Below are 25,243 nucleotides of genomic sequence, written 5' to 3' on the forward strand. Positions count from 1 at the left end.
GGGGTCGGCACAAATTTGAATGTAAAATTGGTAGAGGAAGAGAGAGATAGAGAAAAAGTAAATAAAGTTCTCAAAATTAGAAAGTGCATAATCTTGTGGGACAGACTAAAAAGGAAAGAGTGCATATTCTTGAGGGACGGATGGAGTATATCTTAGTACTCCCTCCGTCCCATAGTAGATGTCACACTTTTCTTTTTAGTTTGTCCCATAAAAGATGTCACATCTCCTCTTTTGGAAAAAGTTCTTTCTCACATCAATTATAAAATTATATTTTCTCTCATCACTTAACACACGAAATAACATCTCCTAAAATCTCGTGCCATCTTCCAAGTGTGACATTTAGGCCATCTGCAACGCTGTCTCTTATCCGTCTCTTATCCATCTCTTAAATTACTATTCATGGGCCCACTGTACTTTTTTACTCCATCTCTTAACTAAGGTACAGAACCTGCAACCCTCCATTTCTTATCCGCCCCTTAACAGTCTCTTAAATTACTATTTATTCAATTTCATTTTTTATTTTTATTTCCAACAAATTCAATTAATAAAAAACACACTTCATTAAATAAAATAAAAATACAACTTAAAATCCAAAAAAAAATACATAATTAAATTCATGGCAAAATAAATAAATAAAAAGACATAATTTAAAATATTAGAAATTAAAATGTAAATTATTGACCATAAAAATTCCACGGACGGGAGAAAATCTTAGTCAAACCAAATTTATAATAGATGCGTATGAGAAAAAGCAAACGTCATCGATCGCTGTTTGATGAAGTCCACGTCAGGTCATTCAACTCTGTATATTTTGATGCTCTAAATTCATTTTCATTTTTTATTTTTATTTCCAACAAATTCAATTAATAAAAACACATTTCATTAAATAAAATAAAATTACAACATTGCATTCTTAAAACAATAAAACAAAACATAATTAAAAATCCTAAAAAATGAAAAATTCATAATTTAATTTCTACCGGCGATGATGTGCGTCTACCGGTTGCCAAAGTTTGCTCAAATGTGTTCAATTAGATCATCTTGGAGTTTGGCGTGGGCGGTAGAGTCACGTGTCCTTGCCCGAATAGACAACCGTTCTTGTATAGACAGATGCACTCCACTTCGAGGCGGACTACTTGCGGTTGAGCTTTCGGGGGCTTCAGGGTCGAACCAATTTCCCGCCTCAGATCCTTCGTCTTGGACAATCATGTTGTGCAAGATTATGCACGTATACATGATGTCGACCATGCTCTCCATGAACCACGTACGAGCCGGGGCTTTGATAATGTTGAAGCGCGCTTGGAGAACCCCGAACGCCCGCTCCACAACCTTCCGAGCAGCCTCCCGCTTCTGCGCAAAAAGAGCCTGCTTTGAGTTCACAGGCCTGGTGCACGTCTTCAGGAAGGTTGGCCACTTCGGGTAGATGTCGTCGGCAAGATAATACCCCATTTTATAGCGCCGGTTGTTAGCGGTGAAGTTGATGGCCGACGCTTTACCATCCAAAACTTCGGCGAAGAGGTCGGATTGGTGGAGCATGTTTATGTCGTTGTTCGAGCCGGGTACCCCAAAGTACGCATGCCAGATCCATAGCCGGTAGTCGGCAACGACCTCGAGTATAACGGTGGGGTGGGTGCCTTTGTGGCCGCTCGTGTACGACCCCCTCCACGCCACCGGGAAATTCTTCCATTGCCAGTGCATGAAATCGACGCTGCCAAGCATCCCGGGGAATCCGTGCACTTCTTCGTGAAGGCGGAGCAGAAACTGGCAATCTGTCGTGCCTGGCTTCCAGAGAAATTTGTCGGTGAAGGCTGCTCGGACGCCTTTACAGAATTGGATCAAGCACATTCTCCCAGTGCTTTCTCCAATGTGGAGGTATTCGTCGAACACATCTGTCGTTTGTCCAGTCGCAAGCTGACGGATTGCTGCAGTACATTTCTGCAGCGTCGTGTGGCTGGGAAGGCCGACGGCGTCAAACCTTTCTTGGAAGAACTCTTCCCGTGCCGCCAATGTATTTGCGATGTGGAGAAATAGCGGTCGCCGCATGCGGAAACGGCGACGGAAGTAGGTATCTCCCCATACCGGGTTATCGAAGAAGTAGTCGCGTACTAACCTTGCGGCGGCTTCCTCTCGGTTACAATGGATGTAAGTCCGGGAGCGTCTTTGGGGCGGCGCGGCTTCCTCCGCATCCCAATGTCGATCTTCTTCAAGTGATTCTTCCATTATTCGACGCATTTGCTCAAATGGATCCATTAGATCGATTAACTTTGAGAGAAGAATAAAAGAGATGATTTGAGATGAAAATTGGAGTGGAAAGAGAGATTATTTGAGAGGATTAGATGTGCGTTTGTGTGTGAAATGATGATGAAATATGAGTATTTATAGAGTAAAAAAATAAAAATAATAAAAAAGGGAAAACGTTTTTTTTTTATTAAATTCAATTTTTTTTAAAAAATGATTTATTGCGTCAGCGTGAAGAAACCTACTCGCGGGCCGGCGAGTAGGCGTCACGCATCGCCCCGGAGCGCGCCACGTCCCGCAAGCGCGTGGCGAGACAGCTCGCGCGCTGTCTCGGCGTGACAGGGGTCTCGGCGAGATGGTGACGGGACGGGACGCTGCAACGCGTCCTGCGCCCGTCTCGTCACGGAGGGACGGGACTCGAGCCACCCGCGTAACGCGTTGTGGGTGGCCTTACTATGGGACGGAGGGAGTATAAGATTATGAAACGCACTGACCAAAAGCCCAATGTGTTATAGAACTTAGGCTCAATTAACCTATATGGGGCCCACAAGCACTAGAAATAGGAAAATACTACTCCCTCGGTCCCACGTTACGAGTTTCATTTGAGTTTGGCACGATTTTAAGAAATGTAAAGAAAAGTTAGTGAAAAAAGATAGTGAAATGTGAATCCTATTTTTAGAACTACGCAAATGGTCCATGAACTATGCATTTTGCACGCAAATGGTACCTAAACTTTAAAAATATCATGGGTAGTCCCTGAGCTAAGGTATAATCACATTTTGATACTTTTTGGCTATTCATCACAATTTTGCACCAAAAATGCCCCCAAAGTGTAAACGACGTATTTGGACTTTCATATCTAGGTACTAGATTTGATATTTTCTTTATCTTTCTCTCTAGTACTAAATATTATATTTTCTTATAGTTTCAGTATCTAAAATGATACTCCCTCCGTCCCGCACTACTCACACTTATTTCCTTTTTGGGCGTCCCAAGTTACTTGCACTCTTTCCATTTTTAGTAAAAAATTTCACCTACAGCCGTCATTTTTGACTTTCCTATATACTCATTCCTTAATCTCCGTGCCGAAAAGGAAAGGGGCGATTAGCCCGGGACGGAGGGAATATTATTTACTTCACTTTTTCAATCACTCTATATCATACCTTCTTTCTCTCTTTTTCTCTAAAAATTTTAGGAAGTAAAAAATTAAAATAAAAGATAGTACTATGAAATTCTTATATATATTAATTATAAAAATTAAAATTATAAATTTAATTATAAAAATAATTTGTAGCAAAATTTTATTTTGATTGTGATTAGATTATTTTTTAATATTTTTTTTAATTAAAACTAAATTCTTAATTTTCAATTAATCATAATATTTAATATTAAAAAAATTATTCAACCAAAATCAAATTAAATTTAGCTAAAATTTATTTTGATAATTAAATTTATAATTTTAGATTTTATTCCATATATAAGAATTTCATAGTGTATTTTTTTATTTTAATTTTTTACTTCCTAAAATTTTTAGAGAGAGAGAAAGAAGATACGACATAAAGTGATTGAAAAAAGTGAAGTGAATAATATCATTTTAGGTACTCAAACTATAAGAAAATATCATATTTAGTACTAGAGAGAAAGATAAAGAAAATATCAAATCTAGTACCTAGATATGAAAGTAAAAAAATGTTCTTCATGCCTTGGGGGCATTTTAGATGCAAAATAATTATGAATAGTGAAAAAGTATAAAAAATGTGATTACACCTTAGTTAAAGGACTATCCACGATATTTTTAAAGTTTAGGTACTATTTGTGTGCAAAACGCATAGTTCAGAACATCAGCAGTGGCGCGGAGCTCCTGGCGAAATTCCCCGCGGAATTCCCAAAAACACCTCCTGCCACATCATACGGACTTCCCACTGCACTGTCACGTCATACGAACTTCCCATTGCACAGTGGCGGAATTCCCCTCAGAATTTCCAACGGACTTCCCACAATAATGCAATAAACGGGAATTCCGCAGGAACCAACGCAATGGCGGACGTCCGCACGGAATTCCCTGCGGAATTCCACGGAATGCCGCGGAACTGCGAATTCCTCGACGGAATTCCGTATCCGTGCATGCCACGCACAATGGCGGACGTCTGCCACGGAATTCCCACACCCCGGTGGTAATTCCGCGGTGACGTCCGCCACTGCTGATGCTCTTAGGGACCATTTGCGTAGTTCACTCTTTTATATATTAGTTTTATGATAAAATGTGAGTGAAAAAAATATTGATAGAACGTGTACTTATTAGTATTTATGGAATATTTCAATTTGAACTCTTAAAGTGAAACACCTAAATATAGTTAATCGGGACTCCTAAAATGGAACGGAGAGAGTAGTACTCTCCATGTATTAATAAGTCAAATTAAATACACCTGACTCCAAAAATTAACAAACAGTAAATATTTATTTATAAGATAAACAGGTTGCACTCAAATTTATTGTAATTTAAAATAGTAATACATACATAAAAAATAAAATAAAATAAAATCAAATCAAATCATTGAACCGCCTGATCGCGGCCACAAGCGCAGCAGGCGAAGAGTTTCCCGGCGAATGACTTTGAAACACGCTTTTGCTGTGTCTGATGCGCGAGGCACACGATATGCGACTCATCCTCTCCATTCTTCACCGCGCTGTCGCAATCATCCAAGAACTTCCGATACGCGCCTCCCACGTAATCAACCGCCTCAACCACCTTCATATCTTTCACCTCTCCACGATCGCCTCTCAACGCCGCACACATCTGCACCAGCTCCTTCTGAAACTCCGTCAGCTCCGCCTCCTCGTTCGCCTCCCTCACCCTCATCTTCCCCGGCTCCGACAGCTCAACTGCACCACCATCAATATTCATGTCATGTATGTATTTGTTGGGTTGCAAACTAATCCCACATAAAAAAATGACGGAAGTTGAAAGCAGTATATAAGTGTTGGAGTGACTAAAAAACAAATCTGTATGAAACTTGGTAATGTTATTACCGGGGCAGTCTGTTCTTGGGCTAGTCCTGTTTATCACACACTCGAACGTGCCCGCCCAAGCGTCCCTTTTTGTTAAGAAGCTTTTCAGATTGAAAATCTTCTTCACCGTCGCCGGAATCGACGAATGCTCGTATTCCGACGTCGGGTACGGCCCGGAAGGTCCATGCAGCACTGCATTACAATCCCATCACATATATATTGTTGGATTGCAAATTCATCTCACATCAGAAAATGAAGGAAATAGGAAGCAATATATGAGGGCATAAAAAACAAATTCGGGCAGACTTGGCCATCTCACAACTGAAGGAAGTTGGAAGCAATATATGAGTGACAAAAAAACAAATCTGTGCAGGCTTGGCCATCTCAAATCAGATAATGAAGGAAGTTGGAAGCAATATATGAGTGACTCAAAAATAAATTCGTGCAGGTTTAGCCCAAAGCGGACAATATCAAATTAATGTGCAGTCAGACTATACTAAAATAAGTAACAAAGATTTGGTTATAACTATAATGAAAGGTTGTGATAAGTTGCAAGAACCTGTTCCAGGCTCAATCCAAGGGGAAATCAAGATTGCGGGGACTCTGACGCCGAGGCGGTCGAATTTGAAGTTGTAAGGCTCGGGGCCAATGATGTCATCCGGACTAGGGACGCCGGTGGCAGGGGTGGGGACGTGATCGTAGAATCCGCCGTGCTCGTCGTATATGATGATGAATAGGATTTCATTCCACTGTGGACTTGATCTGAGTGCCTCGTACACTTCCTTGATGAATTTCTGGCCTTCTGAGACGTCGTGGGGCGGGTGATCGTCGTTCCCCGGGGCCAGTATTGTCTCGAAATACCTCTGTTCTATCACTACGTAGTTTGGTAGCTTCCCCTCCTTGCAGTGCCTTTTGAAGCTCAGATCAAATTGATGGAAGTTGTCTATGTACTTCAATTTTCTCAGGTTCCTGTCACTTAACTCTGTTAGAAATGTTCTACATTTTGCAAGAGAATTTATGAGTTACTGCTTTGTAAGAACTAGATATGCTATAAAAAATAGTAGGAGAAAAGTAAAAGCAATATCAAATAGTCTTGATTGGTGGCTTTGACCATTGAAAAAAGTTTATCTTGTTTTTTGAAAGAGAAGGCAAGGTGGTGGCTTTGACCATTGAAAAAAGTTTATCTTGTTTTTTGAAAGAGAAGGCAAGGTGATGGTGGGGTCCTTCCATTCATCATATCTAACTAATCCTTTACCTAATCAAATAGGATTAAACATATGTTGATATCATTGGTGGTAATGCATTGGTAGTAGTAGTATGCTAGTGACAATTCTTGAATTCTTGAACAAAAAAGAATGAAATTTTAAGCTTTACTAGCATGTGTAATCACTTGCTAATGGCTAAAAACTGATTGAAAGCATAAATAAAGAAATTTTAAGATTGAAAGAAATCAAGGAATTGATGCTTCATGAGTATATGGAGCTACCTATAGAAGAGGGTTGAAGGAGGATACTGATAGTATATCCCAAATGAGTGACCTCCCTCCTCCACAGACTCAAAGATGGTCTTCTGTGGATAGCCTTCGATCAGCATCTTCGTGTCGTTTTCTGTTGCACCGTGGGACGTTGCAGAGTGTATGAAGAGCCTGTTTGGCTGTGTCAAAGTGGGAGCGGAAGAGAACCATCGATCACAAACTGCATACTCCGACACCAGCTCCTTGTAAACAGGCAGCTGCTCCGGTTTGAAGCCGTTCATCACTATGTTGGCCATTCCTTTCTCGATGGTCTCCGCTTGCTGCGCAAAGCCTTCCATTGTAGGATGCAGGTTGTGGTTAGAGGCTGACTCCTGACTCCATGGAACGCCATAGATTTGCTCGTAGCATGCTTCAAAAGAGTGGCCGGGATCAGGCTCAACATTTCCGGATTGGTGACCATAGAAAACGCGACTTGAGCTGAGATCGGTGGTGGATAGAGGGTTTGATTCTTGGCCTGTGACGCCTTCGATTTCAGGGTTGATGGACTTCATCCATCCTAGCATATGATCGAATGATCGGTTTTCTTGGACTAGGATCACTACTGTCTTGATGGGGTATTCTGTGGGAGTCTCAGGCATTTTTTTGATATTTTTGTTTGATGGTTCTTCCTTTTTTCTTTTTCTTTGTGTGTTTGTGGATATAAATATGAGAATGCAGAAACAAGAAGAGGAGTTGGAAACAGCTTAAGCTGAGCTATTCACCTTCCTTTTGGATTTATCAAAAAGCATTTGATTCTTGATTTTATTAATGAGTTGGTGCCAATAAAATATGTAAGAATCTTCTTCCAAAGTATGAAAAACATAAGATGCATTCTGTGAAGCATTGGGCAGCAAAGATTATTCAATAATAGTATAACTACTTCTGATATTTATGTGGAGTATTTTATTTGACCAAATCCACCTCAGAAAAATGGGATGCTGTCTCGATTCAGACAGTTATGACTAGTAACTTATAAACTTTATATTGGGTGGCCTTGTTTTCTGGGTAACAACATGGCCTCAACCTATTCAATTATTGGCATATAGTGATATTTTGGGCAACCCTAAAAAGCCTAGTCACGCATTGACTAGTGGGGAGATAATCAGATATGGGAAGAAGATAGGTAAATGATTGAGAAAATATTGGTGAGACATGTGGGTTAGGTACAAGCCTTGTATCCATGTGCTTGTTTGCACATTGCCAACACAAATGGCAATGCCACCCCTTCCAAATCTCACCAGACAAACACACTTCATCTGCTCAACACTTCTTGTGACAAAACTTGAGCTTTAGAGCCATTTCTAGTTGATCTCGAAGGAATTTACACGCGCGCGCTCCCCTGTCGTTTACTAAGCTCGGATTTGCAATGTAAAAGCTAACAAGTAGGAAACATTACAAGAACAATGATCTGTGAAGACACCAAATATTGATTTCTATATAAAGAGGAGCAGTTTCTCAAATTCTGACATTATGTTGGTTCTTTTGTGTACTTATCAATCATCATATCATACAATAAACGTGGAAGTAAAATGGCTCACTGATTCTCCACAAAAAAAAGTATCTCATCTTACACTAAAATTTGGCAGCGGCCTCATTGATTCGGAACACGAATCCGCCGGCCGAAATCGACCTCTTCATCGAAGCCGGGCTTCGCAGAAAGCCCTTCGACGATCCAACGCCTCTCCAATTCGGTCCTTGCTCATCGATATCTTCAAATTTCAGAATATCAGAGATCAAGAGCTGCTGCGGGAATGTGTCTAGGGATACCGATCGTCTATACTGATCCTCCCCAATTTGGGGGTTTTCATCCTCGCCGGCGTCGGCTTCGATCACAGCCATCTCTTGGGAGTGAGAGCTCTGATCATCCACCACCAGCACCAATTCGTCGTCGCGCCTCTCGAATTGGTAGGAATTCGCCGTCGGATTGGTGGGAATCGGAGGGGGAGGGGAAGGGTGGTGCACCACGACGACGACGCTGGCGCGGCAGAGGGGGCAATTGGACTGCGATTTGAGCCACGTGTCGATGCAGGGGAGGTGGAAGGCGTGGCTGCATTTGGGGAGGAGCCGCAGCGATTCGTCGTCCTCGAATTCGCTGAGGCAGACGGCGCAATCGGTGCCCTCGATCAAACCCTCGCCCTTTTTGTACTTGCAGACGGTGATGGTCTTGATCAGGGACTCGTCCAGCCCGGCCTGCGCCACCTGCCACTGCTCCGGCGACGACTCGTCTCCTCCGCCGCCGCGGCTCTCCGCGCCGCCGCTCCTCCGCCGCCGGCAGTACCTCGTGACGAGGGTGTAGTAGCTGACGAGGAGGAAGGCGCTGGCTAGCACGCCGATGATGGCGATTATGAGAGGGGAGAAGGGGGCGCCGGAATCGTCGTCGGACGGCGGCGGAGGGGGGAAGATCAGGTAGCAGAATTGAGGGCAGTAGATGCTGCAAATCCCCTGAGAGCAATCTCTGTAGTTCTCATAAGGAGCCCATGGATTTGGATTTCCAACACTCCCCATTTTCCACACTCACACCAACAGTTTGATTAGAATTGCAGCAATGAATGCATAGCTGAGAGAGAGCTTTGAAGGGAAGGAAACTAAAGGGGAAAAAGGAGAAGGGAATGTGAAAGTGGAAGTTGATATCTACCCTCTTTTCTCTTTTGTTTTCAGGAAATTTATTCTATGCATCGTATCAAGAATCTATACTTTTTTTATGACAACAATTTGAGATTTGCTAAAACTAAAGTACATTCATCAACACTAATTTTTGTGCAAGGAGGTGGCACAATCACAATTCAAACTGCATTTACTGATATTTAAGGTAGAGAATGGTCCACATCTACTTTGCTTTATGTTTTGGCTTTTTTTTTGGACAAATCTACATGATCAAATTTTATACAACCAAAAACTAGTTTATTAGAAAAAATAGGTTTATTTATGCATTTAATTAAAATATATGGATGCATATATAGTACCTAGAAAGTGTATGTGGTCGTATATTTAAAATTTATATATAATTTTTTTACTTTTTTGGAACCATAAATGTAATTAGTGCATACTTTAATTTAAATTTTAAAAATAATAGAAAGAAAATTTAAATATAAAAATAAAAAATGAGGTTGAAGGCTATTAAGTCTTTTTAACTTATCCACTTACTATATTTATTATTTTAATATATAATTAATACATCAAATTATTAATATAACTTTATTTTAGTTGTATAAAATTTAATTGTTTATCATCACTCTTTCTTTTTAAGCCCTTTCTTTGTGTGGTCTACAATATTTCAACTTAGCCCTTGTGATTAAGTTAGTAGCAGTGACCGAAAGCAACATATCTTCAAGCAACAATGCCTAATCAAACTTTAGTCTTTTGTCCCTAGTTATCAGTAATTGTATTTTGACCATTATTAATACTCCATCTTGTTAGAGAAAAACAGAGGAGAGAGGGAGCCCCCCACCATAGAGTGAGTGTGACGAATCAAGCTTGAATCATTGGCATGTGGGCTGTCTTTAATTTTGTTAATTCCACAAATTCATAAGCAGGTGGAATATTAGGGAGCACTTTGATTAAAATAATTGGGAGTCATAGGTTGGTAGTAAAATATTAGAGGGAAAATGTGTTGATCCATCCAAAGAATAGGGTAACAGTGTATACCAATATAAATTGCTTTATTAAAAGTGGGTTCCTTCTTATGTCTGAATAGGGAAGATGATACTATGAATGTTATCATAAAAGTTAACAGCTAATGATAAATTTAGGTACAAAAAAACAGGAAATCTCATCATTAACTGGTTGAATATTTTGGACATTCTAGCTGTCAAATAATTCCAACTCTATAATGGCAGTGGACTTCACAAGTAAACGCCTAATTATGGTCTCTCATTAAGCTAGTCAAATGGTGATCAACTCTTTCACTGAAGCATTTTGAATTACATCAAATTTCATTATTATGCACTAATCTTTGACTTTAATTTTTATCCAAGATCAAATGAATTGTAGCATCCACAAATATAATTTCTCATGTGAAAATGGTGAGAAACAGATATTTCTGTTAGAAGTTAAAACCATCAGTATGTACAAGATACAAGTTTATATTTATCTTGTCCGTGTAGCTACAATACAAGGTCAAAAATGAGCATTTGACATACAAAAATTCCTCTTCGAATGCTAAACCTATGAACATAATGAAACGGAACGTGATCGATGAGAGGTAATGGGACTGTACATTTACAGTGTCACAATACAACACAAGGAAAATGGAGATGCACTCTGTTCTAATTACTTATTCTCAGTCATATAGCAAAACTGCGTGTATTCCTATTCCAAGAAAGAATGAAGAATGGCTATAAACACTGCACCTACAAGAAGATGGCCGATCAAACTTTACTCTTCCGCTTCTCGTCTACAGCCTGTTTGAAGGATATAAAAGGAATTCAACTGGTTTTGCATATCTATAGTCCCATATGATGAGACATTTACATCTCTGCATAATTCATCTATTTTACACACAATAGGCTCAAACGACAATGACTAGTGTTTATAAAAAGGAAGCAGGCACAACAGATAATAGAAATGATCATGGAACCATCAAGAAACTCGCATTTTCATCACTCGTCATATATCTTGGGACTCTAGATCATCAGTGCGGTCAATTTTCCCTAATGCAACATTATGTGATCTCTCGCCTGATTTCTAGTAGTAATAACTAATTTTATCTGAATCGAACAAAAAAAGTCACCGGTTTAGAATGGCATGCACAAACCTATTTAACTAACTAAACTACTCAGCAGAATGTGAAATCGACTTCTTAGAAGTGATTCTCAGTGGCAGCATTAATGAAAAAATGGGATTATTCTGACTGTAAATATTTTAGGAGTATCTTATTATGCCGGATGAGGTACCTTGCTCTGGAAGATTCTCATTGTCAGCACAACTGTATCTCGCAGTCTACATAGGAAAACGAAAAAATCAAGTTAGAAATATATGCAAGAACTTACATTACCCACAAATTGGTCACCAGTATGTCGCATACGATCAAATTTAAACAGAAATGATTTTCACATAATTGAGAACTTGAGAAAAAAGGCTAGATGTTTCTATCTGTATAAAGTGCTTTCTGTATTTATAATTAGATTGACCATACACAATTTACTTTACTACTACTTGATTTACCTGATGAACCCAACATATTGAACAACAAAAATGTGGTCAAAACTTTACCTAAGCATTAACCAAGTTGGAAATATAGTGCTCCCTCCATCCATTAAAAGTGGCTTTTTATTTTGGGCACGAAGATTAAGAAAGTTGTTCCTTTTTGGGGAACAAGTCACTAATAGTGGGACGAGTCGGTCGACCCAAGAGGGAATACGAGCCACTTAATGGGCAGAGGGAGTACTTTTTTATGCAATTAATTAAGAGTCATATGATGAAAAGTTTAAATCATGAAAAGAACATGATAGAAGAAGCTGATATAAGAAGTGAAAGTAAGTATTACCGTAGGTCATTACTTGTACTGAAAGGATAAGATGAGCCATCTGAACAGATCAGGACAAACTGCACTGGCAAGCCGATTGGTATTTTGATCTGAAAATTTTAAGTTAAAGTCTTAAAGTAAACATTACCAAAAAGGAAAGATAGACAACAATTTCCATAATAGTGTCAAGATCTCGTAATTTGAATATACAAGTCTTTTCATGATTTTGGAGGCATTTAATTTGAGTGATAGGATGGATTAATAACAATAATCCCCACTAATCCACTGTTTACCATCATGGATTGATTACTTTTGGGCTTGTTTTATCATCTTATAATTCAAATACCAAATTCTATTTTTATCAATCTATCATATCACTCAAAATAAACGCCATCTATATAGTAAACCAAACCCTTACTATCAAATACAACACGGGTGCACATAAGACAGCCATTCTAATAATACTACCAGCTTCAGCTTTAAGTGACATCTTTCTGATAGAACTTGGTTGTAAATAAGAAGGAAAATATATATTTGTTACATGCTTACAATGTAGAAAACGGAACTGACAAGGGTGGTCTTTAAAGAGTACCATACCGATAATTCTTTAGAAAATTTATCTGAGATTATAACATCCTGTTTTCTCCCATCCTTAACCTGAAAACCCGACCGCCTCAGGAATAGAGTTGCTGGCTCCCAATTCTCAGCAGAAGCATCTAGCTGTCAAAATGTTTTAGAGAAATTGTGAGCATAACTTTAAGAGGAATATCATAAACATGTTCAAACTAGCTTTTGAAATTATGCAACACATGAAGTAATGCTACAAGTGAAGAATTATCAGTACATACAATGATTAGGACATGAAATGTTGCCGATCCTTTAGAAATATAGGCATCAATCTCCTCCTGCGTATCCGCATCTGCATTTTTCATACCACTCATCAAATATACAACTAAGAAGAAGAATTTTCCCAGTTTTATCACTGGATGTGCAACAAAGATGAGGCCTGCTTATACTGATCTGACTTGATTCGCATAACACAAGTTCACAACAAAGATCAGAATCCTTTTGTCATTCTCTAAATTGTCATGTTCCTAGTGCATTTTTGCCATGTTTAGGGTGGGAGGATAATTTTCTGCACAGGTACATCAAACAAGGAAAAGGTCCTTCTCATTCTTAGCAGTTAGCAGGCAGCCAAGTTTCTCTCCAATGAAGCAGACATGTACACTTTCAAACATTTTTACATCTTGAAAAATTTGTATACAAGTATCACAAGAAGACCAGGTTATTTCCCCCATTAAGGGTTGAACATGCATCAGTTTAGATATCCTTTTCATAAACAGGTGAAAGTTCATACATACCTGATCTACAACGTTTATTTGAGAAGTAGGTTACAAACATATACTGACATGTTGACTAACTGACCTCAGAAAACTGACATGTAGTCTATTTCAAAATGAAATCGAGTCTCAGAAAACTGACATGTTAACTAACTGACCTCATGAGAACTCAATTCTCAAACATATACAGGTTCCAGTGCTATTCTTTTATGACTCTTTTATGGGTGTCAGTTCTGTGGTAATATTTGAAGTTTGCTTGTTATTAGATTTACATTCGCATATGAGATACCATATAATGTAGAGGTATGGCCAAAAGAGACAGAACCAGTAAAGAGAGTTGGCTGAATGGTACATAGTACTACATACTGTTAAAAATAAAATGTGACAACATTCGGCAATATCTAACATGAAGGCCAGGTGACCGATTAGGAAAGCAGTAGCTCATATAGATAAAAATTCCAACCAAACCAACAACTTGCAAGAAGAGGAATCAGAGTTCTGTGGCTTAACATGCATGATATGTCAAGACAACTTATCTTTCTTAAAACTGTAAAGTTTCATAAGTTCATCTAGGTATAAAACCAGACACAATACATACATGTATGGACACAATCATCAAGAATGCTTTTGAACTCATAACATTCCAAGTAAGTGTTCATACAACAAGGTAATAGAGAAATCTAAATATGGTAAAAGTCTTCAAAATTTCAAGCATTACAGTTGAAAAATATTTATAAAATAATCTAGTTAATGGAAGCACTCACCACAAGTAATCTTGTTGTTATCGTTGGCGAAGATCCTGACGAGCTCACCCTGATGCAATTTGATATAAAATAAAAAATATGATATCCATCATCAGTCAGTTGTGCATACACAGTAAATCATATGTGCTGCCCCCAATCAAATATCTAATACACAAGCTGCTTGATTCTTTATTATATTTTCACCATTTTACAATTCCTTATTTATTTCTAAGATGCGCTTTCTAAAAGTGCTTAGTAAGTCATGCAAGAGTAATAGAGGAAACAAAGCTACATTACCTGTCGTCCTTGTTCATCCATTGGTATACACTCAACAGCAATAACTTTATCAACATCATCAGCTGTCACTACGTACTCTGGATTGGTAGCTCCTGAAATAAATAAAAAATTGAATGATAAATTGCCTAAAAACGTCACATTTACAAATATGTGCATAACAACACGCGTGTGCATCTGTTCATTCACTTACCTTCAATATACTGCCTTGTACCATCTGGATAATGACGAACCCACTAATTAGAAGGAGACAGCATATAAAATAGCAACTTATCAGTAAAAGTAATGCCAAATGTAAAACATTGAGTGAATATATTTGTCATACCTGAAACATGCAGAGAGATGTTCCACGTACAGGAAATCCACAGCCTAACAGTTTGGATCCTGGTTTAGCTTCCCCGATTATTTGAAAGTTCTCAATTCCAGGACCATCTTCTGAGGTAGAACTTGTGTTATACACAAGAAGATATGCTACTTATTAACAAGAAATTAGGCATGTTACCTTCTGAACCAAAAGAAGCTACTCTATCTACTTGCATCATCGGTGAACGAGGAAATTGCTCAACAGCTCTTTGCTCAGATCCTGACAAGAGCCCATTTCTTTCAGGCATAATATCTGCCACATGGCTTTCGGGATTTCTGTACTCTATTTTTGACCTGAATAACAGGTGCAAAGGTATCACGAATCAACGATTTATCTAAACTAGGACGCACATCCCCACACATATTTTCTGACAAAAATTTTACTAGTAAGATAATAGAAAATTCATTGCAGTCCAGTTCTGTAGTACTGACATAAAGTTTATAAAGAAATTGAAGCGCAGCAGCCTAAGTAGGATTTACAAAGTTCCAGCACTTCATGAACCTATTCGAGTTGTTATAACAAAATTGTGGCAGTACATAAAATCTCCTTGAAAATTGAGTAACTCTGAACAATCATAGGGAACCTGTCAAAGTTGGGAGATGTCCTTTGAAAATGCTCATTATCAGGTGGTTGATGCATCTCAACACTCTGCCTCAGGCTTTTGTTAGAATCGTCAGCTTGCATATATCTTGACATGTCATCAGCTGGTTCCATATTTTTCCCATCAATATAATGCCCATACTGAGAAAACCCGCGGAAACCCTACAGAAGGAAGTCAATAAAGAAACAATGTCTATTTGCAAAAAAAAATACTTTGTCCACAAATGATGAGTAAGCCAACCTATTAACTCCTAAACCAATGGAACAGATAATAGTATTTTCAGCGTGAACAAAGACCAAAGCAAGAAACAAAAATAAAATGCAGCAATTACCACTGAACTGCTAGGAAATGAGCTACTCTCGGGTCTTAAACTTGGAATTTCTTTATCAATATAACTGTTTCTGGAATTATCTCCAATCATGGAATTCAACTCTACAAGTCTGGCCTGCATTTAATGATTTCTTATTAGCTTGATTGAAGTTATGATGCCCAACTGTAAGCCTACGTAGCGTGATGATAGACAAGCATAAAAATAAATGGAATGAAAATCTTTATGAACTCTTCTAAGATCCAGTCCTGTGCACATTACCCTTAATTTCCAGTTAAAATATACTATAAATTAGCTCTAGTAATAAGATTCCATTGAGTTTGGGATTTTAGATGATAGGACCCTTGCATGACCTATGCTTTAGTTGAGTTAGCAGGATTAGGATTTGGTAAACGATTTGCAGCAGATTTCTCTGCTTGGGCAGGAAGTAATATTCCTGACATCACTCACAGTTATGACAGGTTCCCCGCAAGTTTTTTCCTTCTTTCTCAGAGTTTGTTCCTAAGGGTACATAGTTCGTTTTGTTAATCTTTTATCTCAATAAACCCTTCACTCTATCAAAATGAAGATAAAGGTTAATAAGCAAAACGCACTCGCATGAGAGCATCATCTCATTCATTAGAAAGCACACCATATCCACACTTTCACAGCTACTCAACAAACAAAAAGGAAAAGTATCAAATAGAACCAAAAAAAAACTAATCAGGAGCTAAGATTCTTGATGCCACAAACACAAAGTGACAGAATGAGCAAATATAAACGGATGGTACAAGCTTACATGTGATGTTCTTATCTTCAACTGAAGTTGATCATGTAAGTGCTGCAATAAAAGAGTGTCAACATTTTTGCAATAAGTTAAGCATTGGCTCAGTGGAGTGAAGAATGAAGATACTGTGGAGTCACAGAAAACTTACAGAAAATTATCTGAACTTTAATGTAAACAAATACCTTGATGCTGTTGGTAAGGGCGGATGCATTGGTAACATGAGGCAAAGCACCATACTCATCCAATATCATAAGCATGGATGATTTGAAGATATGTTTCTCATCTTCAGCAACCTGGGCCCATGTGAATGCTTCTATGAAAATCCAGGCAATGTAGGAGAAATGGATAAAAGTGGGGAGGTAAAGAGATATATATTGAAGAAAAATAAGTCTAAAATTCATTTCATATGCAGAATGACAAGACATAAGCTTTGCTCAAATATTCAATTTTGTGTTGATTAAACTGGAAATATTCAAATATTCAGAGGAGATGAGATACATATTCATTAAGTAGAGCACTGACAATCGCCCCATTACATACTCCGCCACTAAAATAAATAATCTGGAAATGATAATATTAAACAAATAAAAGAATATATATCATACTCCCCCTGTTCCATTGTAGTAGAGTCATTTCATTTTCTGCACTCGTTTTGGAAAAATGATAATAAATAGTTAAAGTAGATATAGAGTAAAGTAATAGAGAGAATAATGTAGAGAAGCCTCTTATCTATATTATTCTTTTTTTACTTTACTTTTTCTCCACTTTAACTATTTATTATCATTTTCCCAAAAACGAGTGGAGAAATGATACGACTATACTAGTGTGGAACGGAGGGAGTATCTTAAGAATTCATGTGCAGTGTATGATTCTACATGTTCACTCACTTACTGATAGAGTACGTGTTTCATCATTTCCACAATGAAGCTCTCTTAGTCTACTTTATCGTCAAAAAGAGAAGAAGACGATATAAGGCAGAGTATACATCTTTCTGTCTTTTAGATCTTTAGTAACAATGTGAACAATTAGAACTGGGTCACTCACCCCCTTAAAAGGCCTCATAAGGGGGAGAATTGTCCACGCTTATATAGATAAGATGGGATCTTCACCAAGTCGATGTGGACATAATTTAAGAGATTTTAATGGGAACAATGTGGCTTTGTTCTTCGCAACCAAAATAGGTTACATGAAAGATAACTACAATGCATCTGCATTTTCTGGCATATACCAAGTATAATGAATTTTTTTGCAATGAAAGTTGAACCCAGCCTTTTAAGGAATTGTACACCACAATCACAAAGTTTAGAAGAAAGAACAATTGGAACTAGAGCATGTCGTGGGTTTTCATCAGTGATTACTTTAATCAAATAGTTTTCATATAATAGACCTACAACTGAATGTTGATATGAAAAACCCAGCTTTCAAAGCTCGACTCCATTGGAGTATAGGAATTCCGAAACCTAAGAAAGGTTCCACCTTCCAACTATCCTAGATATCAAATCAATTAAGCTGCAGTTGGACATATGTGCCATAAAGTAGTACAAGAGTGCAGGGACAGAAATTTGTCTGCCTGGAAAAACTGCAGCCGATAAATTTACAGCAGAACCAGATAGTAACTAGTAGCAAAACTGAGAAAAGCAAATAGTGATCAAACCAAATATTTACCTTTAATTCATTAAGCAAATTTAAATTTACTTCAAGATCGCCTTTCCTCCGTGCCAACTCATTTGATGCAGAATTTATAACTTCATTTTGCTTTTCATCTAGAGCCTAAAACAAAAATAAGTTACACAATATAGGACTACAAAAAATTAAGGAAAGGTGGATGGCAGGCACATACCATACGTAACTCGGAGAATTTCCTCTCAAGTGCATATTTCTCATTCAGCATCTGTGATTCCTTCAATCATATAAAACGATATAAGCCAAGTGGAAAACATACAGACTAAGATTTATCATTGAAGCCAAAAAGCATGTCTTACTTTGATACTGGCAAGAGCAATTTGTTCACGAAGATACATAATTTCTTTCTCTTGAGCTCTTTTCCGGGAGTAAAGTTCCTATGAAGCATTCATTCAATTTAGAACTTCAAAATTGATACCTATACCAATCTTTTGAACAAATATAGTACCATCATTTCTTGGTCTTGCGAGTGGCTCAAGTTCTCTTTGCCCTTCGAATTTTTAGGTCCAGAAGATGCTTCCAGGTTGTAACTGTGGACAAATAGGTTTTTGTTTGAACAAGTTCTAGGCACAATCAACTACTACCTCTTCCTTAAAAGTTGATTGACCAATTACCTGCTTGCAGATTCCAAGCTTCGTTCTTGATTTCCACCGTTATCCTTGTGGCCATTAGCAGGATTATTACCAGACAACATTGCCCTATAGGTCAAAGTCCACAGAAGACGCAAACTCGGAACATTCAAGGTCAGCACACTCTGGCACAAAGAAGGCCTTTCATTTCAGTTTCTTTTTTGCCCTTTTGTAAGAGTCGTAGTTGTGCGAGAACTGAGAAGCCCATCAACCACGGAAAATTTTAATTAGAATCTGATTTGTTTGTATGGTTCCAAGCGAATACCATGAATCTAGAGATAAAGAATCAAACCAAAAAGCATAAGTTATGACCTTTCACACAGAAAAACCTACATGGCTTATATGGGCAGCAAGCTGAAAATAATACTTTTCTACATTTTTTTCAATTCATTGTAAGCAGAACAACTTATTCGCAAGTTTTCACATTTATTTCCAGCATCAACACCAAAGCCAAAAACTTATGCTTCCAGATAGTGAAATAGAGGATAAACTGAGTTAAAGTCTTTGACTATGTATATAGATGCCCAAAATCATTTAAACCAAAGCTGACTACTTCATAGCACACTGTTTTAACTTACAGGAGCAAAAGAATAAGTTTGAGATGAAAAGGTTGCAGCAGACCAAAGAGTCAAGATCCACTAGAAAGTTCACTCCTAGACTTATGCACTTCGATAAATAGTAAGCATTGCTTTAGAAATTGTGGGCATGAAATAAGAAATCTCCAAAATTCTCAGCTTCAAATTCTCTAATTTTTGCAAAAAGATATCACAAGAATTTAAGGTTAAAAGTGACAGCTAACAACAAAGTTCTAACTCCGTGATAAGAATAACAATGGAAGGAAAAAAGGGACTACAACCATAGAAAACCCTTGTACATTGCTCAAATTTCCATAGCAGATTTTACCAAACTAAAAAAAACAAAAAAAAATACTCAAGAGCTTCTACTCATATGCTTCCACTTGTATGCCACCATCACTCAATATGAGAGCTCAACAAGGTTGCATAACCGCGGAAAATCACTCATTACATTACGAGGATAAATACGGTGCATAACAAAAAAACCATACATGACTTCAAAATCCAAATTCACTAAACAAGCACAGTGTCTCAAAATTCAAATGACTCCTAAAACAGACGAAACAGTAAGCAAACAATTGTGCTTGAAATCCATCACCATTAGAAAAGAAAAGAAAAGAAAAACTGTAGTATCAATTACTACACAAAAGATGAAATCAAGTGAATAAGACGAGAAGGGAAAGACCCAGAGATGTCAAGAACGAACACTAAAACCTAACATCGTCCAATTGATTCATAAAAACAAACACAACTCGAATTCCAATAACGACAATTTCATGCAATCGATATTTCAAAAGCACAAATACGCATCACATAAATCCACCGCACATTCTAGAAAATCAAGGATTTCAACAAAGATGATAAATTAGTGGGGGCTCCTTTACCGCTGCAATTTGTCACTGAAAACTATGATTGAAAACCTCAATAATTCGCAGCCACATTAAATTGAAGAAACAGGGACTGATCTATGATGCGAGAGCGAGAGAGTATTAGGCGTGAAAAGTCAGCTGCTGAGCGCTGGAAACTTATACTATTATTATTTTCTCCTTTTTCTCTTCCATCAATTCAGTGTTGCATTTTCAGCAATATGTAAAATGTGAAAAGTCAGTTTGAAAACGTCGCAGTAGTGGATGAAGTAGGGATTGTGATTCAATTTCTATTTTCAATTTCAAAATTTGTTGTTTCTAGAATTTCAGGAAATAGGGCTTTGTGATACACATCATAAAATGACAATAAAACTATAAAGAAACGATTTTTTGTGAAACACAATCTATTTAAGATTTTCTACGAAGGTGTAATTTGCATAAATGGAAGGTTGGTCAAAAATCTCTGCATGCATTAAAACCGATACAACTAGATTTACATTAAATATGGCAACAAAATAAAAACAAAAAAAGGAAAATTAAGTACGAAGTATGTTCCTTTTCGATTAGTGATAACGTACATAAATTGTACGTATATAATTATTTTTTGAAATTTAAAATAAATCTCATAGTAGTACTAATTATTCTACATCAATTTAGAAAATTATTAAAATTTTAAATTAAATACTAATATATTCAAGAAAAAATAATAAGTTGTTGATGTTGTATAATTGTTTCGAATTACGCTTAAGATATTGTGAAAAATTATCACAAATTATTCACATCGTTTCCTCTTTATTGATATAGAATAACATAACTAATGGTAACAAGATTTATTTATAAATTAGTCAATTAAAATTAAAACTAAAATATAAGGATATTATACAGTTTATGTACATTTATCTTTATTCTTCTCTCAAAAAAAGGGAAACAAATCTGTTATTTGCTGTTTCTAATTGAACATTAATCTTATTTAGATTGGAAAATAAAGGGTTGTTTACAATTTTATAAATAACAACATGAGTAGCTAGACAAGTTTTTTAAATAATGAAATAGCAAATTTTGTTTACAAAATGGGAATAGGAAATAAAAATTGCTTTACATGAATAGCTATAACCGTTTAGTATCAGTCTTTTATAAAAAACATTGAAAAGAATGTTTCAACTTTCGAAATCTAAATCTGTATGAAGTAAAATAAAATTGTACCCAAATTATCATCTAAAAAAATACTCCATATAATTTGATGAAAAAAATGTTTCCTGCCATACTTTGTGAGCACTGCCATTATTGTTTCTTTTGTTATATGGAGTACATTTATATTAATTCTTATGTATAATAAATTGTTATTGGCTTCATTAATTTTCAAATTATATAAAAGCAAAATTTGCTTTAATCATTTTTTCCATCTATTCATTTTAAGTTCAATAAATAGAAATAATAGTAATAAATTTAACCTTCAATTTTATGTGAGTAGTAGTTTACAAAATTAATAAAATCAATAACAATTTTCTCACAATTTCCTAGGACAGTCGGAATAATGAAGTAGATGTCATCGGTGTGTATAACAAAAAAATCACGTTAATTATTGTTGACAAGATATATATATATCGATCGAATAACAATTTTTGTGAACACTTTTATTCTTTTCTGCAATTCTGTCCACATTTTCTTAATGAAATACAATCACATTATTATTTATAAACTAATGAATAATTTGATGTATATTCTTTCTTGTACTTCAAATAATTAAATAAAAGAATAAGGTTTGAGCATTGATTTTTATTTATTATATACATTTTTGAAGTACTATAGTGTACTAAAATTAAAATAAATGTAAAAAGTAAATGTGAGTGAGTCATGACGACCAAATCAACTAAATAATTAATAAAATGGAGTAATGTCTCTGACAATAACGTTAACCACATATTTCAGCGTATGAAATTCAATCCTCGAACCATTTTCGTTACTATATGCCAAAACAGCTTTCGCATGTCCGTTAACGTTTCCCTCATGATTCTATGGTTTTGCTTGTTGAATTTCGTGACTTCGTTCAACACATGTTTTAGTTTTCCTGTAAACAATTAGAGTGTAATTTTAGTTTGGCAGTAATTTCTGTTAGGAACAAACAGCCGATTATGGGCTTCAATTCTTTAATTTTGGTGCAAGGTGTTCGGTGAAATGTCTGACTCGTTTTAGGGAATCTGTACGGAAAATTAATATGAATTCAGTGGGTACATTACATAAATGAAAATTCATGGGCATTCAATGCAGATTTTATTATATGAGACCATATGTTCTGTTACTGTCATGCCCTGCTCTCAACCACAATAGATAGCCTAATAATGATGGTTGATTGTGCATGTGCCATCTTCTGTTTTGATCTTTTTGTGAATATATGTTTTATATATCTTGGTTACATTGTCTCTAATCTATGAACAAGCTCTTAATTTATATGTACAAATGCTAATTGAGGAATTAGAGCCTAATGCATTTATGCAGGCTACTGCCCTCAAAGCCTGTAACTGGATAAGCCCTGCATTGCTATGCTCACGAATCTGGGCTTGTCTCGGATAGATATGTCAGAATTACGAAAGAGGCAGGGCCATTGTCTTGGCTCGTATACTCTTTGACTTGATGGTTGAGAGGAACTTGATTACCTTCTCTTCAGTGATAATTGGATATGGAATAAATGGGAATGTTGATGAGGCAAGAGCATTTTTTGAAAAATGGAAGAGATGGACGTGACAAGTTGGCGTCATTATTGATGGTTATGCGCGGTGTGGAAGGCCGAATGAGGCCATAGTTCTCATCAGGCAGATGATGAAGCCCGATGAAGCTACCATGGGGGCAGTTTGTTATGTTAGAGAGAAGAAGCGAATGGAAACTTCTTCAAACGAAGGCCCTCTTTCCTTGTCCTCATTCTCTCAAGGCTGGGTTTAAAACCTACACTTAACAGCCTTGTCCTCAAGACCGGGATAGAAACATAAAAACATTGCATTGATGAGGGAGCGAGGCTCATACTCAAGTTTCAGGACATGAGTATAAAAACATACTGTATGAGTATATGAAGAGGCCCAAGAATATACAGGAATAGATGCTTGAATACGGATTGGTGGGTAACAAACACTGAAACGAAACGTTGTTGCGGTGGCAGGAGAGGAACTTGTAGTGGAGGATTGACAGGGATGGAGCATCTAACCGACGTGGAGGGGAAAAAACATTAGTTGTTGCTCCAAGAACTGGTGATGGAAGAGAACTGAACATTGGTAATAATTTCAGGCATTGAAACAATCATAAGTGTCAATTCGAAACGAGTAGCAGGTGCTGCCACGTAATCAGGTTGGTTGTAGGGAAAAGTGTGGATGAGGTCTGGATGGAACCACAGAGTTGGAAGGACACTGTTCTGGTGCTACTGTTATCTAAAATCAGGGGATTGATTTCCCCAGCTGCCTCGTTCTGAGTTGAACTCTACAAGGACACAATGGTCAAGAGTATGATGTTTTCGAACAAAGTCTTGTTGTAGGAATTCATAGCATCCATACGAGCGTTGTGCTTTTCCACCGCTTTCTCTAACGCCTCCACCATTTCTTTCCACATTCCCTGTACCAATTTGTTAGAGAAAAAAAAGGCTAGAAAAGTTGGAACGAATAGGATGAACATTAAATATATTGATATAGTAGTAGGGGTGTGTTAAAATGACAACAGTGGATCTTCTTGGGAGGCCACTCCGCCTTGAATTACGCAAGTGGATCGATTCTCATCTTGGCTGTCGATCTAGTTTGAATTGTCGGGCGGGGACTGTTGTGATCGATATGTAGAGCAAATGCAGAAGTTTAGATGATGCGAGGAAGATGTAAGATAGAATCAAAGACAAGAATGTTATTGTGTAGTTACAATGCAAATGATTGTAGGATACACAAATCAAGGATGAAAGAATTTAGGAAATCAAATTGGAATGACTCAACATGAAACAATAACCAAACTAGCAACTAGGACTGAAGAATGAAGATGTGGATTGGTGTGAAATCCATCAAGGCAGGTAGGTCTCAGGATCAATATGCTCCAACAGAGTGACACGGTGAGTGATCTGCTCTTCATCATCCACAACCTTCAACCCTCTCGCAGACTCCCTAAACGCCACTCTATACGCACCCGATCAAGAGGCGAGGCCGCGGCTCCAGCTCGCCCTTCCTCAGCAGGCCGCGAAACTCAGCAAGCATCTCCCTCAGCTCACCCGGGGCCTCTTCCAGCAGCAGCGCCCCGCACTGCCTGCAGAACCTCGCCACGACCTCCACTTGGGAAGAGCGGATATTTGGAAGAACGTAAGTAAAGCAAAGATTTTGTTCGATATTTAGAGTACTTATTTATGGGATTGGGAGGGGATATCTGCTTCTTTTTTTTTTTGGAAATCCGGGAGAATGCGGAGAGTCGTGAGTACTAAAGTTTGAAGCTTTTCCACTTCATAAATTAAAGTTTTTTATCTTATACATATAAATATCCAAAGTTTTTGAAATGATTAATTATCAAATGTATATCACATAAATTTTGCCTCAGTCGTCATGGGCTTCTATGGTTGGGCCGGACTGGCTTAGACCAGTCAACTTGGTGCCTGCTGCCCAACCCAGACCCAACACAAAAGTAGGTTGGGCTGTGTTTTCTTTTAAATTAGGCCTTAACTCGCTCTTAGTAAGTGGGCTGTCTGGACAAGACTCTGGACTTGGTTGCAAAGAAAAATAAATTTTACTTCCTCCCTCCATTATTTATTATTTGGAGAGCCATTTTCCCAATTTGGTTGTTCACGATATAAAGGAATATTTACTTTTTTTTTCATTT

The 25,243-nt window shown here is 37.4% G+C and overlaps 3 protein-coding genes across 7 annotated transcripts; all 3 read right to left on the reverse strand.

The window, feature by feature from the left end:
* Nucleotides 1-4,677: 4,677 nt before the first annotated feature.
* On the reverse strand, nt 4,678-7,575 carry LOC121777778 (non-specific phospholipase C3-like). Of its 2 annotated transcripts, XM_042175134.1 has the most exons (4): nt 6,734-7,559; nt 5,807-6,216; nt 5,269-5,439; nt 4,678-5,121 (listed from the first exon to the last, which is right to left on the reverse strand). In XM_042175134.1, exons 1-4 carry the CDS (start codon nt 7,357-7,359, stop codon nt 4,790-4,792), a joined length of 1,539 nt encoding a protein of 512 aa, XP_042031068.1. In that variant the 5' UTR covers nt 7,360-7,559; the 3' UTR covers nt 4,678-4,789. The 2 variants fall into 2 exon arrangements, with proteins under 2 accessions (XP_042031068.1, XP_042031067.1); XM_042175133.1 differs by having other exon boundaries at nt 4,678-5,439; nt 6,734-7,575.
* A 589-nt stretch (nt 7,576-8,164) lies between these two features.
* LOC121777780 (RING-H2 finger protein ATL51-like) lies at nt 8,165-9,526 on the reverse strand. The gene has a single exon (XM_042175139.1). It carries the CDS (start codon nt 9,263-9,265, stop codon nt 8,333-8,335), a length of 933 nt encoding a protein of 310 aa, XP_042031073.1. The 5' UTR covers nt 9,266-9,526; the 3' UTR covers nt 8,165-8,332.
* A 1,254-nt stretch (nt 9,527-10,780) lies between these two features.
* On the reverse strand, nt 10,781-20,771 carry LOC121777779. Of its 4 annotated transcripts, none has more exons than XM_042175137.1 (20): nt 20,432-20,771; nt 18,958-19,167; nt 18,792-18,873; nt 18,643-18,720; nt 18,501-18,560; nt 18,326-18,430; nt 16,843-16,953; nt 16,673-16,714; nt 15,898-16,011; nt 15,549-15,727; nt 15,104-15,258; nt 14,927-15,033; nt 14,795-14,837; nt 14,605-14,696; nt 14,329-14,377; nt 13,073-13,143; nt 12,822-12,944; nt 12,246-12,334; nt 11,653-11,698; nt 10,781-11,160 (listed from the first exon to the last, which is right to left on the reverse strand). In XM_042175137.1, the coding sequence occupies exons 2-20, from the start codon at nt 19,035-19,037 to the stop codon at nt 11,128-11,130; spliced, it is 1,659 nt and encodes a 552-aa protein (XP_042031071.1). In that variant the 5' UTR covers nt 19,038-19,167; nt 20,432-20,771; the 3' UTR covers nt 10,781-11,127. The 4 variants fall into 4 exon arrangements, with proteins under 4 accessions (XP_042031071.1, XP_042031069.1, XP_042031070.1 ...); XM_042175135.1 differs by having other exon boundaries at nt 14,927-15,036; nt 20,432-20,770; XM_042175136.1 differs by having other exon boundaries at nt 14,927-15,036; nt 18,958-19,244; nt 20,432-20,770.
* Between the last annotated feature and the right edge of the window lie 4,472 nt (nt 20,772-25,243).

The sequence above is a fragment of the Salvia splendens genome, chromosome 18, assembly GCF_004379255.2.
Source record: "Salvia splendens isolate huo1 chromosome 18, SspV2, whole genome shotgun sequence".
NCBI lineage: Eukaryota > Viridiplantae > Streptophyta > Magnoliopsida > Lamiales > Lamiaceae > Salvia > Salvia splendens.

Coding starts and splice junctions, on each gene's coding strand:
- LOC121777778 (XM_042175133.1), bottom strand. CDS start 7,359: ATGCCTGAGACTCCCACAGAATACCCCATCAAGACAGTAGTGATCCTA. Junction 6,217..6,733: donor CCTTCAACCCTCTTCTATAG/GTAGCTCCATAT, acceptor GTTAAGTGACAG/GAACCTGAGAAAATTGAAGT. Junction 5,440..5,806: donor TTGGATTGAGCCTGGAACAG/GTTCTTGCAACT, acceptor ATTGTAATGCAG/TGCTGCATGGACCTTCCGGG.
- LOC121777780 (XM_042175139.1), bottom strand. CDS start 9,265: ATGGGGAGTGTTGGAAATCCAAATCCATGGGCTCCTTATGAGAACTAC.
- LOC121777779 (XM_042175135.1), bottom strand. CDS start 19,037: ATGTTGTCTGGTAATAATCCTGCTAATGGCCACAAGGATAACGGTGGA. Junction 18,431..18,500: donor AATTCTCCGAGTTACGTATG/GTATGTGCCTGC, acceptor TTTTTGTTTTAG/GCTCTAGATGAAAAGCAAAA. Junction 15,728..15,897: donor CATTTCCTAGCAGTTCAGTG/GTAATTGCTGCA, acceptor TTCCTTCTGTAG/GGTTTCCGCGGGTTTTCTCA.